At 55.2% G+C, this 12,280-nt stretch overlaps 1 protein-coding gene across 1 annotated transcript; it reads right to left on the bottom strand.

Annotated features, from left to right (window-relative positions):
* Positions 1-216: 216 nt before the first annotated feature.
* LOC135974693 (uncharacterized) lies at positions 217-11,970 on the bottom strand. Its single transcript, XM_065563142.1, has 6 exons — positions 11,882-11,970; positions 10,850-11,248; positions 9,254-9,331; positions 5,188-5,253; positions 4,670-4,770; positions 217-4,306 (listed from the first exon to the last, which is right to left on the bottom strand). The coding sequence occupies exons 1-6, from the start codon at positions 11,913-11,915 to the stop codon at positions 4,154-4,156; spliced, it is 831 nt and encodes a 276-aa protein (XP_065419214.1). The 5' UTR covers positions 11,916-11,970; the 3' UTR covers positions 217-4,153.
* Positions 11,971-12,280: the final 310 nt, after the last annotated feature.

Raw genomic sequence — 12,280 nt, 5'->3', positions numbered from 1 at the left:
GAATACCTGCTAAGTGGCTTTCAGTTAAAACCTGCAGCTTTGGGGGATGTGGGGTCTATGTTTGTAGCAGGCTGGTGTGTCTGGCTCAACAAGGCAGGGTTCTGAAGTCCCAAGCTGGCAGGGAAAACGGGCTCAGAGGTAGTCTCAGCACATCAGGTGGCAGTCCCAAGGGGGTTTCTGTGAACCAACCCGTCACACAAAGCACTTCAAAGAATGTGGCTGCAACAAGTATTTATTTTGCACTGAGGAGTAAGGAAAAGTCTGTGTCATAAAGTCATTAAGACCAACTATTGAAATTCAGTGCCACTTATTTATACAGTACGGTCATACACAATCTTGCTTGATGTATGCTGCCCGGTCTGCAGACAGCACAAGCGCTGAGAATAAAGGAAATTCCATTTGAGAGCTCCTCTACTAAGGATCAGATGAATGCTTGCTGCCAGTGGGTTAAAGATAACAAACACACTTCCCGTTATGAACATAGCCCTGTACATTTCAACCAGCTGTTTGCTCCCCCAGGAATTAGTCACTAACTCTGGATTCAATAATAAGCAAAAGTGATTTTATTAAATATAAAAAGTAGGATTTAAGTGGTTCCAAGTAATAAACGCAGGGATGCTTTCAAAGATGTTAGAGATTATTGTAGTCCAGGTGCATTGTTGGTTGGTTGGCTGCAGGTGAGTGATGGGTGCACACGTGTCATGTGTGTAAACACGTGTGAGAGGGGTGTGCACACATGTGATGGGTGTGCACGTGCATTGGGGAGGGGAGGTTCCCCAGAAAATGTCAAGTTTGGGGCCAAAAAAAAGTCAAAAACTGAAATATTTCATTTTGGAAATGTCACCCCAGTGCCACATGGGGGTTGTAGTTCTGAAGCCTCATGTTGCTCATCTATAGTCCGAACAGCTGGATCGAACTACACCTCTGTGACATACTGTACCTTGGGGGAGCGTGCTGTAACCCCCCTAGTCCTCATTTTCATATAATCGTGACCTCACATATAAAGCAGGCCTTGTAAGGTCTCCGGGGAAAGGTCATGATCTGCTGAAAGTCATTTCTCTAGCCACAGATGTGTATCATTCATGCATATGACGTTATGAGAATTGTGTTGTATGGTGGTCACTAAAGCAGGCTGTAAGTTGGGGAATCAACCAGATATTAGCTCCCCAGAGACAACAGCAAGGAAAGAAACCAACAGCCGGGCAGGGTGTCAAACAACCCATCACCAGCCATTGTCCAGCAAGGGACAGCAATGCAATGACTCACCTGCATGAGGCCCCACCAGAGGAATTGCTCAACCTTGCTTGGAGACTCAGCACTGCCCCCAGACATGCCTGGACTTGTGCTCCCCAAGCACATGGATTGGGGGTATAAAACAGAGTTGACACATACTGGGCCCTTCTCCTACCCCCACCTATGCAGCAAGCAACTAAGACACTGAGAAGAAGACAAGACTCCAACAGAGGAGATTGGCCCAGGTTTAAGGAACAAACCTGTATATTAAGGACTGCAATATCAAGTGGGGTGAAAAAAAACGGCTTAATCTAGATGTTGTCCAGTCTAATAGGGTTGAGAGTTTAGACTGCGTGCTTATATTTTCTTTCCTTTTGACCAAATCCGACTTGCTCTGCTTTGACTTATAATCACTTCAAATCTATCTAGTTAATAAATCTATTTGTTTGTTCTACCTGAAGCAGTGCGTTTGGTTTGCAGTTTGTCAGAGACTCCCCTTGGGATAACAAGCCTGGTGCATATCAATTTCTTTGTTAAATTGACAAACTCATATAAGCTTGCAGCGTCCAGGGGGCATAACCGGAAACTGCAAGATGGAGGTTCCTAGGGCTGTGTCTGGGACCGGAGATATTGGCTACTGTCATTTGGTTTCACAATCCAAGGAGCAGCTACATGCCAGAGGCTGCACGTGAACAGCCCAGGAGTGGGGGTTCTCACAGCAGAGCAGGGTGAGGCTGGTTCCCAGATTCAAGAATTGGAGTGACCTAGCAGATCACCGGTCCAGATAACAGCAGAGGGGAACATCACAATCTCCCATGATGTACCATGGTCTTCCCTCTTGGTGAGGGAGTGCTGGGCACCACAGCAGGCGCTGCACCATGGGAGATGAAGTTCGACTAGAGAGCCCAGTCTATAGAGGAGAATGGCAGTGGGATGCACCTGAACTACAACTCCCATGAGGCATCACTGCAGCAGCATTCCAGAAAGAAAAGATTTCATTTTGGGGGCTCTTGGGTTTTTCAAGGAAAATCTAAGTTTTTGGCAGAAAACAGAGGCTGTTTGTGAAAAATTTCATTTTGTCGAAAGCCCAATTTCAGTCCAGAAAACAACGTCAGTGAAAAATTTTCAACCAACCCTTACCATTAGGCTAAAGTGCAATTACTGATCTTGGTTACACCTGGCCACTGATGCATGATTTCAGAGCTCATTGGTACTGTAATGGGCTGAAAACACCTTTCAATAAACGAAGCATTTCTAGAATCATTTTGAGTCAAACCTCAACAACATTTTAGTTCAAATATCAGTGAAAAGTGTTATGGAAAATTTTGCCAAATACCATTTTCCTCAAAAAGTATCATTTTCTTTAAAAAGACCAATTTTCAGAGAAAAAAAGCTTGTCATTCAAAAAAGGGCCAACTCTAATTGTGCCCGTGTAATCTGCTCTAGGACAAGGTATAACTTTGTTCTCATTCAGGGGTTAGTAGAGGATAAAAGCCTAACAATGCAACCAGCTAGTGGAGTTACAGCTTTACCTTAAGCAATGAAGGTCCATTGAGGCCTCGTTCCCCCTCGACTTGCACCTTGTGTTGTTATTTACACTAGTGCAAAATGCGTGTGGAACACTAGCAATGACAATGTGTTGGTGTAAATTAGTGCGAGGCAAAAAATTTTCAACCAAAACTTTTTTCGGCAAAAAAACGAAGAATTGGCTCAACCGAAACATTTTGTGAAATTTTGTCGATTTTGGCCAATTGTTTCGGCCACAAAACAAAACTTTGAAAAAGGGCAATTGTTTGATTGTGACAATTTCATAGAGCCAGAAATTCATCGATTCCAAGATTTCATAGAGCCAGAAATTCACACATTCCAAGGCAAGGTGGGGACAATCCAAGCTGACTTCCTGCATCGCGCAGCCTAGAGCACGTCCCTGAACGAATTCCTGTTTGAACGCCTGCAGATCTCGTTCAGCCCCGCATGACGCTTTTTTCCCAACTTTTTGATTCAACGAAAATATGGCAACATTTCACATTCAAAGCCCTAAACAATGTTTCCCCCGATTTTCTGACTTGCCGTCCACCTGAAAAATCGATTGTTTGCCCAGCTCTGGTGTAAGTGACAACACAAGGTGTCGGAGACCCATAGATTTTAAGGCCAGAAGGGGAAATGAAGTCATCTAGTCTAACCCGGGCCAAAGAAATCCACCCAGTGGTTATCAGAGGGAATTTTTGTCTGGTTCCTGGATCCAAATCTCCTTGGTGACCCGAACAGGATGTGGGGTGACTACGAAATGCTAGAAGCTCCCATGTGATATTATGCTAAAAGCTACGGCAGCTTTAGTCTGCAGTGGGAAATGCGAGGGGGAAATGAAAAGGAGGAAGAAAGTATTGGCTAATACATCACGTTCTTCTCTTCTGTAATAAAAGCGAAGGAGGGCGGGGGATGGGAAATTCCAGCTTCGGTGGATCCACTGGTCTGAGCTCGCTTCAGCAACATGACGCCAAGTAACACCAGCTGGGAATCGGGTGTGTTTGTCTCTAATGGAGCAATATTGATTCATACTTGCAGGAATCTGGCCCCATTGATTGCAATGGAGCGAGGGCTGAGTCACACCTGCTGGGGGTCTGGCCGCACTGACTCCAACAAAGCGACACACATTTACATCGGCTGGGGCTCTAACCTGGGAGCTTGACGTCTGTTTTTTCTCGTCTCATCAGCCCCTTCCAATCTTAAATGAAAGACCGTTCAAGCAGAGAGCATGCAGGCTGGCACTGGACTTCACCACAGTGTCTCGGGTTGCTAAGAAGCGTGGCAGCGACCAGTGGAACTCACCGCTGCAGGAGCACAATTCCAGCTAATGATGATGGTGAGTGCAGGTTTGAGAGGAGAAACGGCAGCACGTGTGTGCAATCATACAGCAGAATCAGAAACTTAGGCTGGCATATAATTCCTCTGAGGCATCTGGTATGGGCATCTCTTGGAGGACGTATATCGTCGACAGTGTAGTGATGGTTGCAGCAGCATCTGGGGGCGAACCTGTCCCCGAGGTGTCCTTGTTTCTCATGGACAGAACATACTGGGGAAGGGAAACACAGCGTGAAGTTGAGTCTGATCATTCAGCGGGCAACAGGGAGTATTGCCAAGTAGAAGCCCAGTTGGTGGGTGTGGTGGGGCGTTAAGGGGGCAGAAGCCATATTAAGCTACTTTTCCACTCATAGATACGAGGACGGACACACACAGAGAGAATCCAGTGCGATTCACCAGGGCAAATGGGGTGTGAGACATTCTCTCCAGCAGGGGGCGGTGTTATTTCTCTCACTCACACACACACACACACACAGTTCAAGGCATGTATAACATATTTCCTCCAGCAGGGGGCAGCATTCACACACACACACACACACACACACACACACACGGAAGGGGAGAACCTGCTCACCTCGCCCACAATCAGCACCAGGAGGCAGAGAACCAGGCCCGCTAGGCCCAGCCGGACAGCATTGGACACCACAGTTCCCCCTCCATCCAGCTCCGTGTCCCCTGCAGAGAGGAAACCGAATTCAGAGCCCAGCTAAACAGCACAGCCCTAGGGCTCACCGACACCCCCCCACCCCTCACACACACACACACACACACACGCCTGTCGCGGGATTGGGGGGTGGGCGTCAAGCATGGATCACCCCGGGCCCTCAGTGTCATGACACTGCACAGGCGAGCTGGGATCTAAGCCGAGAAGCCTGGATCATGAACCTCCACTGACCCACACGATCAGGATTGTTTTGCAGTGCGGACGGGGCTCAGGCCCTGAGACAGAAGGTCTGCGCAGTGCGGGGCGGCCGCATGAGCACGGCTGGGAGCCCCGTGGCCAACCACCATAAGGCCAGATGGAGCAGACAACTCCCAGGCCACAAGCCCCAGAGCCCACAGATCCGGGATTACAGTGTAGGGTAGACGTACGTAAGAGGGGCCGGAGCAGAGAGTCAGGATGCAGGGCCTCAGGGGGCGAAGCTGGGAACCAGAGGTCTGCGGAAAGAATCATAGACTATCAGGGTTGGAAGGGACCTCAGGAGGTATCTAGTCCAATCCCCTGCTCAAAGCAGGACCAATCCCCAACTAAATCATCCCACCCAGGGCTTTGTCAAGACGGGCCTTAAAAACCTCTAAGGAAGGAGATTCCACCACCTCCCTAGGTAACGCATTCCAGTGTTTCACCACCCTCCTAGTGAAATAGTGTTTCCTAATATCCAACCTAGACCTCCCCCACTGCAACTTGAGACCATTACTCCTTGTTCTGTCATCTGGTACCACTGAGAACAGTCGAGCTCCATCCTCTTTGCTACCCTCTTTCAGGTAGTTGAAAGCAGCTATCAAATCCCCCCTCATTCTTCTCTTCTGCAGACTAAACAATCCCAGTTCCCTCAGCCTCTCCTCATAAGTCATGTGCTCCAGCCCCCTAATCATTTTTGTTGCCCTCTGCTGGACTCTTTCCAATTTTTCCACATCCTTCTTGTAGTGTGGGGCTCAAAACTGGACACAGTACTCCAGGTGAGGCCTCACCAATGTCAAATATAGGGGAATGATCACGTCCCTCGATCTGCTGGCAATGCCCCTACTTATACAGCCCAAAATGCCGTTAGCCTTCTTGGCAACAAGGACACACTGTTGCAGGGCCGCCCAGAGGATTCAGGGGGCCTGGGGCAAAGCAATTTCAGGGGCCCCTTCCATTAAAAAAATTGCAATACTATATTCTCATGGGGGCCCCTAAGGGGCCCATGGCAAATTGCCCCACTTCTTCCTCCCCACCCCACCCCACCCCACCCCACCCCCCGGGCGGCCCTGGGAAAAATAAACATTTAAAAACTTTCCGCATCTCAGCACAAACCCGGTTTTGAGAAAACTTTTTTTCAAGTCACCTTTACAAGGAATCACTGGTTCTCAGCATCAGCTAGTGCTAAAAGGCACTAAAGCGCATTAAAAGGGTTGGACAAATATTTTCCGTCAAAACTTTTTTTGGATCGAAAACTAGGGGTTTTAAAAAGCAGAAAAAATCACGGACAATGTCTGCTTTCCTGCAAAATTTGTTGTGTTTTTTTTAATTGAAAAGCTGAAATTAGTCTGCCAAAACCTGAACATGGTTTGGGGGTTCAGAAGTGTGTGGCCAGATATTTGCTGCTTGCTGTGTTTGATTGTTTAAAGAAACAATAAAAAAATTCTGCTTAAAAAAAATCCAAAACTTTTGAACCACCTCAGCTTGTGACCAAATGCCTGAGCCCGTCCAGTCAGAGATTTTTCCAGGTTTACTCTGATATTCTGCTGGCTTCCCTGACTCATATCTGTCTCCATAACTTTGGGTTCATTTAGGTTAGAACAGAAGAACGGCCGTACTGGGTCAGACCAAAGGTCCATCTAGCCCAGTATCCTGTCTACCGACAGTGGCCAATGCCAGGTGCCCCAGAGGGAGTGAACCTAACAGGTAATGATCAATTGATCTCTCTCCTGCCATCCATCTCCACACTCTGACAGACAGAGGCTAGGGACACCGTTCCTTACCCATCCTGGATAATAGCCATTAATGGACCTAACCTCCATGAATTTATCTGTTTCCTAGAGACTAGCTCCATGGGGTCCCTCACAAACTGGAGACGGTTACTGTGGGTTTGTCTTTAGTATAGCTTATGTACATACTCCATGAACTGAACTGAGCATTTGAGCTTGTTCCAGAACCTGGGATGAGCCTATGGTGTGAAAACTGAAATTCTCAAAATAGCACATGCATGTGAATGGACACAGGGTGCTAAAATTAAATTAACCCAGGGGGTCTCAAACTGGGGGTCGGGACCCCTCAGGGGGTCACGAGGTTATTACTGGGGGTTGCGAGCTGCCAGCCTCCACCTCAAAGCCCGCTTTGCCTCCAGCATTTATAATAGTGTTAAATATATAAAAAAGTGTTTTTAATTTATAAGGCGGGGGGGTCGCACTCAGAGGTTTGCTATGTGAAAGGGGTCACCCGTACAAACGTTTGAGAACCACTGAATTAACCCCTGTGGAGCCTCGGGGAATGCAGGGGAGGGGAGTCTCCCTTGGTAGGGTTGGGAAGGAGGTAGGTGGTGTAGGATATCGCTCTTCTCATGTGATCCCCCCCCCATGGCTCTATCACTGTTAATCTAAAGTGGCTAATTTTCAATGAAGCTCCCCTCCCCTGACATGACTCTCCCTATGGCACTGAAATGAAATGTAGACTATGATTTGGCATTTGAGAAGTGAAAGGGATGGTAGCCCTAAGGGAAAAGATAACAGCTTGGCTGTTCTGCAAGCCTCAAACTGCTGAATGAGCTTTAGGGTAGGGAAGGCTGTGCCTCCCCAAACAGCCTGGCCCTGCCCCCTATCTGACCCCCACCCACTTCCTGCCCCCCGACTGCCCCCCTCAGAATCCCCGACCCATCCTGCTCCTTGTCCCCTCACCGCCCCCCTGAGACTCCCCCAACCACCACCCCGGGACCCCCCCCCGCTCCCTGTCCCCTGACTGCCCCGACCCCTATCCACCCCACCGCCGAGTCCTGACAGACCCTTGGAATGCCCACGATCCAACCCCCTGTTCCCCGTCCTCTGACCCCCCCCCCAAACCTCTGCCCCCTCCCTGTCCCCTGACTGTCCCCGGGACTCTCTGCCCCTTATCCAACCCCCCCGGCCCTGGCCCTGGCTCCGGCCCCCTTACCATGGCTTACCCCGCCTTCCCCCTCTCCCGAAGCCTCGGCATGCCACGTCCAGGAGCGGCCCTGGACAGCGCTGCAGCGGCCTGGCTCCAGCGGTGCCTGAGCTCCTGCCACTCAGCCCGCCGGAGCTCGCAGTCCCGCCCCCTTACCTCGCGGCTTTGAGCGGGAGGAGCTCAGGTCCCGCCGGAGCCAGGCCACTGCAGCGCTGTCCAGAGCTGCTCCTGGACACGGCGCGCTGAGGCGCCGGGGATGGGGGAAGGCGGAGGTGGGGGGGAGCCTCCGACATTCTTGTGAGGGCCCCTGCAGGGCCCGGGTCCTGGGGCAAATTGCCCCACTTGCCCCCCCCCCTCTGGGCGGCTTTCCACTGTTGTCTCATATCCAGCTTCTCGTCCACTGTAACCCCTAGGTCCTTTTCTGCAGAACTGCTGCCTAGCCACTCGGTCCCTAGTCTGTAGCAGTGCATGGGATTCTTCCATCCTAAGTGCAGGACTCTGCACTTGTCCTTGTTGACAGGGCCGGCTTTAGGCCAATTCGCCCGATTCCCCGGAATCAGGCCCCGCGCCTTAGGCACCTTTTTAATTTTTTTTACTCACCCCGGCGGCGGTCCGCTCCGGGGTCTTCGGCGGCCCCACTCTCCCGGCGGGACCTCCGGCCGGAGCACAACAGCCCCGTGGCCCCACAACCCCAGCTGGAGCGCCGCGGCCCCGTGACCCCGGCCGGAGCGCGGCAAGCCCCGCGGCCCCCCTCCCCCGGCTGGCAATCCGAAGTGCCGCCGAAGACTGGGAGCGCCGCCTGGTGAGTACAAGCCCCAGGAATCAGGCCCCGGACTTGCTAAAGTCGGCCCTGCTTGTTGAACCTCATCAGGTTTCTTTTGGCCCAATCCTCTAATTTGTCTAGGTCCCTCTGTATCCTGTCCCTACCCTCCAGCGTATCTACCACTCCTCCCAGTTTAGTGTCATCTGCAAACTTGCTGAGAGTGCAGTCCACGCCATCCTCCAGATCATTAATGAAGACACTGAACAAAACCATCCCCAGGACCGACCCTTGGGGCACTCCGCTTGATACCAGCTGCCAGCTAGACATGGAGCCATTGATCACTACCTGTTGAGCCCAACGATCCAGTCAGCTTTCTATCCACCTTATCGTCCATTCATCCAGCCCATACTTCTTTAACATGCTGGCAAGAATACTGTGGGACGTGACACAGAGCCAGGAACAGAGCCGAAATCCCCTGAGTCCCAGCTCGGTGCTGTAACCCCAAGACCTGCCCCCCTGCCCTCCCACGGTGCCCCTCCGTTCTCTTTCCTCACCCTGCGGTTCGGTGCTGTTGGCAGGTGCTGGCGTGGTGGGAGGCAGGACGGTGGTGGGCTCTGTAGGGAGACTGGGGTCTGTAGGGAGACAAGCCGGAGCAGGGTGGGTGAGGGGGGCGGCTGGAGAGAGGGATCCCCTGCCGGGCTCTGAGTTCAGCTCTGCGCTGGCCAGGCCTCCCCAAGGAGCGGACTAGAGGCCGGGGCTGGAGGAGCCGTGACGAGGGTGGGGGGCAGCATCGTACGGCAGGGGCTGCCTGCTGGCCGGGGCAGGAGAGTAGGGAGGGGTGGCAGCTTTGCAATGGGATCCATGGGGACAGCTGGGATGCCAGATCTCTGGCGGGGGTGAGATCCCCATGTGGGGAGGGAGCAGAGATACAGGATCCCTGGTAGGGAGTGGGATCCCCATGGGAGAGAGCGGGGATGCCGGATCCCTGGTGAGGGGAAGGATCCCCATATTATGTGGGGGAACAAGGTTACAGGATCCCGCAGGGGATGGGGGTGAGGGAATGGGGGAGGGGCTGGAACGTGGGATCCCACGGGGGCTGGAGGCAGGGATGGGCCGAAGCAGAAGGGGCAGGGATTGGGCCCTGTGGGATGGGGGAGGGGTTGGAACACAGGGGCTGGGGGTAGGGGCTGGGACGCAGGATCCCATGGGGGAGGGACTGGGCTGCGGGGGATGGGGCAGGAGTTGGGCTGTGGGGAATGGGGGAGGGTTTGGGTAGGGTTACCATACGTCCGGATTTTCCCGGACATGTCCGGCTTTTGGGGGCTCAAATCCCCGTCCGGGGGGAAATCCCCAAAAGCCGGGCATGTCCGGGAAAATCGGGAGGCTCGGCCGGGGCCTCTTTGTGCGGGGCCGGGCCGGGCCCGCGGGTCGGGGAGCCGGGCCGGGGTCGGGGAGCCGGGCCGGGCCCGCGGGGCTGGGAGCTGGGCCGGGCCCGCGGGTCGGGGAGCCGGGCCGGGATCGGGGAGCCGGGCGCCGGGATCGGGGAGCCGGGCCCGCGGGGCTGGGGGCTGGGAGCCGGGAGCCGGGCCCGCGGGGCTGGGAGCCGGGGGGTGCGCCGGGCCGTCGGGGGTGGTCGGCCGGGGCCGGCACCCCAGGGCCCGAGCCGACCCAGGCTGGAGCCGCCGGGGGGCCAGCCTGGGCCGCGCCTCCTCCCCCCCCGCCCCCCTTACCTGCTTCAGGCTTCCCGCGAATTAAATGTTCGCGGGAAGCAGGGGAGGGGGCGGGGACTTTGGGAGGGGGCGGAGTTGGGGCGTGGGCGGGGCTGGGGGCGTGGGCGGGGCCCCCGGGAGTGTCCTCCATTAGGAGGGACAAAATATGGTAACCCTAGGTTTGGGACATGGGATCCCATGGAGGATGAGGGAGGGGAATGGGGAGGAGTTGGAACACAGGGGCTGAGGGAGGGGCTGGGACGCAGGATCCCATGGGGGAGGGACTGGGCTGCGGGGGATGGGGCAGGAGTTGGGCTGTGGGGAATGGGTGAGGGTTTGGGACATGGGATCCCATGGAGGATGATGGAGGGGAAGGGGGAGGGGTTGGAACGCAGGATCCCCCCGCACCGGCTGTCCCCCCCCAACCCCCGGACCAGTTACCTGTGGCAGGGGTGGGGACGGGGGCCAGGGTCAGGTTGACCTCGGCCGAGGCCTGCACGTCCAGGCCCAGCACGCTGACGCGGTAGGTGCCGGCGTCCTCGGGGCGGGCGTCGTGCAGCAGCAGCGAGGCGTCGTGGGGGCCCAGGCCGACCCGGCCCTCGTAGCCCCGGCCTTGCTCCAGGTCCAGGCGGCAGGACTGGCGCCAGGGGGCCGCCCCGCCGCAGTCCTGGGCCGCCAGCAGCAGCACCAGGCGGCCCGTGGGCAGGAAGCGCCAGCGCACCTGGAAGAAGGGGGGCGGCGGGGCCGGGAGCCGCAGGGCGACGGGGAGCAGGGCCGTGCCCCCGGGAACCACGGCCACGCGGGCAGCCGGCACCGCCAGCGAGAGCGGGGAGCAGCGGCCTGCCGGGAGAGGCAGCAGGAGTGTCACGGGGCTGGGGGCAACAGGGGGCGCTGTGCGGGCTGCCTGCACCCTCACACTGGCCCCCCACATCTCCTATATGCAGCTCCCCACTGCCCCACCACCACCCAGCCCCCCACTGCCTCACCTGTTCCCCCACACTGTGCCCCCATGTCCCCCACACCCAGCCTCCCACAGCCCCATCACCCAGCCCCCCACTGCCCCACCTGTACCCTCACACTGTGCCCCCCACATTCCCCACACCCAGCCTCCCACGGCCCCGCCACCCAACCCCCCACATCCCCACCTGCACCTCACAGTTCCCCACATCCAGCCCCTCACTGCCCCACCCACCCTCTCACACTGGGCCCCCCACAGCTGACACAACACCACCACAGCCCCCCACACTGTGCACCCTGCACCCCATCTCCCCACCACACACAGCCCCCCCCCACAACATGCCCAACCATACCCTGACACTGTGCCCTCCTTCTTTCTTGAAGTCACCAAAATATTTTTCTGTTTCACACTCGTCCCTTTTTTCCTTCCCATCTTCCCCCATTCTCTCCTGCAGCCATCTCTCTCCCTCCCCCATAAAATCAGCATGCCCCCCCCAAAAAAACCCTTTTGCTCACCCACAAATACCCAGAGCAGGAACACCCCAACCATCTCGCCTGAGGCCAGCTCCCTGCACTACCGCGACCCAACACAACCACTAACCTTCTCCGTCTCCTTGCCGGTCCACAAACCCTCCTCGACTCTCACATCCTCCCAGGCACGAGAAGACGCCTGGAGCCAGGGCAGGCTGGATGGAGCCAGGGCTTCCGCTGGGTGTCTCTTCTCCTCCCCATGTTCTCCCGTCTCGTGCTCCTTTCACATGTGGAAATGAATTATACCCCCGCCCCGGGCCGGACAGCGGCACTGACTGGGCTCCGGGGGAAGCGCCTGGGTTCAACAGGCAACAATGACCTGAAAGCACAAGGTCGCTCACCCGATGAGGCTGGTTCTGCTTGCAGTATGATTGGGCAGTTATT

This window comes from Chrysemys picta, chromosome 12 (genome assembly GCF_011386835.1).
Source record: "Chrysemys picta bellii isolate R12L10 chromosome 12, ASM1138683v2, whole genome shotgun sequence".
In the NCBI taxonomy this organism is placed as follows: domain Eukaryota; kingdom Metazoa; phylum Chordata; order Testudines; family Emydidae; genus Chrysemys; species Chrysemys picta.
This window is presented reverse-complemented; position numbering and strand designations above follow the sequence as displayed.

Bases quoted from the DNA above. Each gene is read 5' to 3' on its own strand.
- LOC135974693 (XM_065563142.1), bottom strand. From the start codon at position 11,915: ATGGTTGGGGTGTTCCTGCTCTGGGTATTTGTGG. The intron at 11,249-11,881 runs GTGAGCAAAAGG...CTCTCCCGGCAG, and splicing joins CCTGCTCTGGGTATTTGTGG to GCCGCTGCTCCCCGCTCTCG. The intron at 9,332-10,849 runs GTAACTGGTCCG...GTCTCCCTACAG, and splicing joins CGTCCCCACCCCTGCCACAG to ACCCCAGTCTCCCTACAGAG.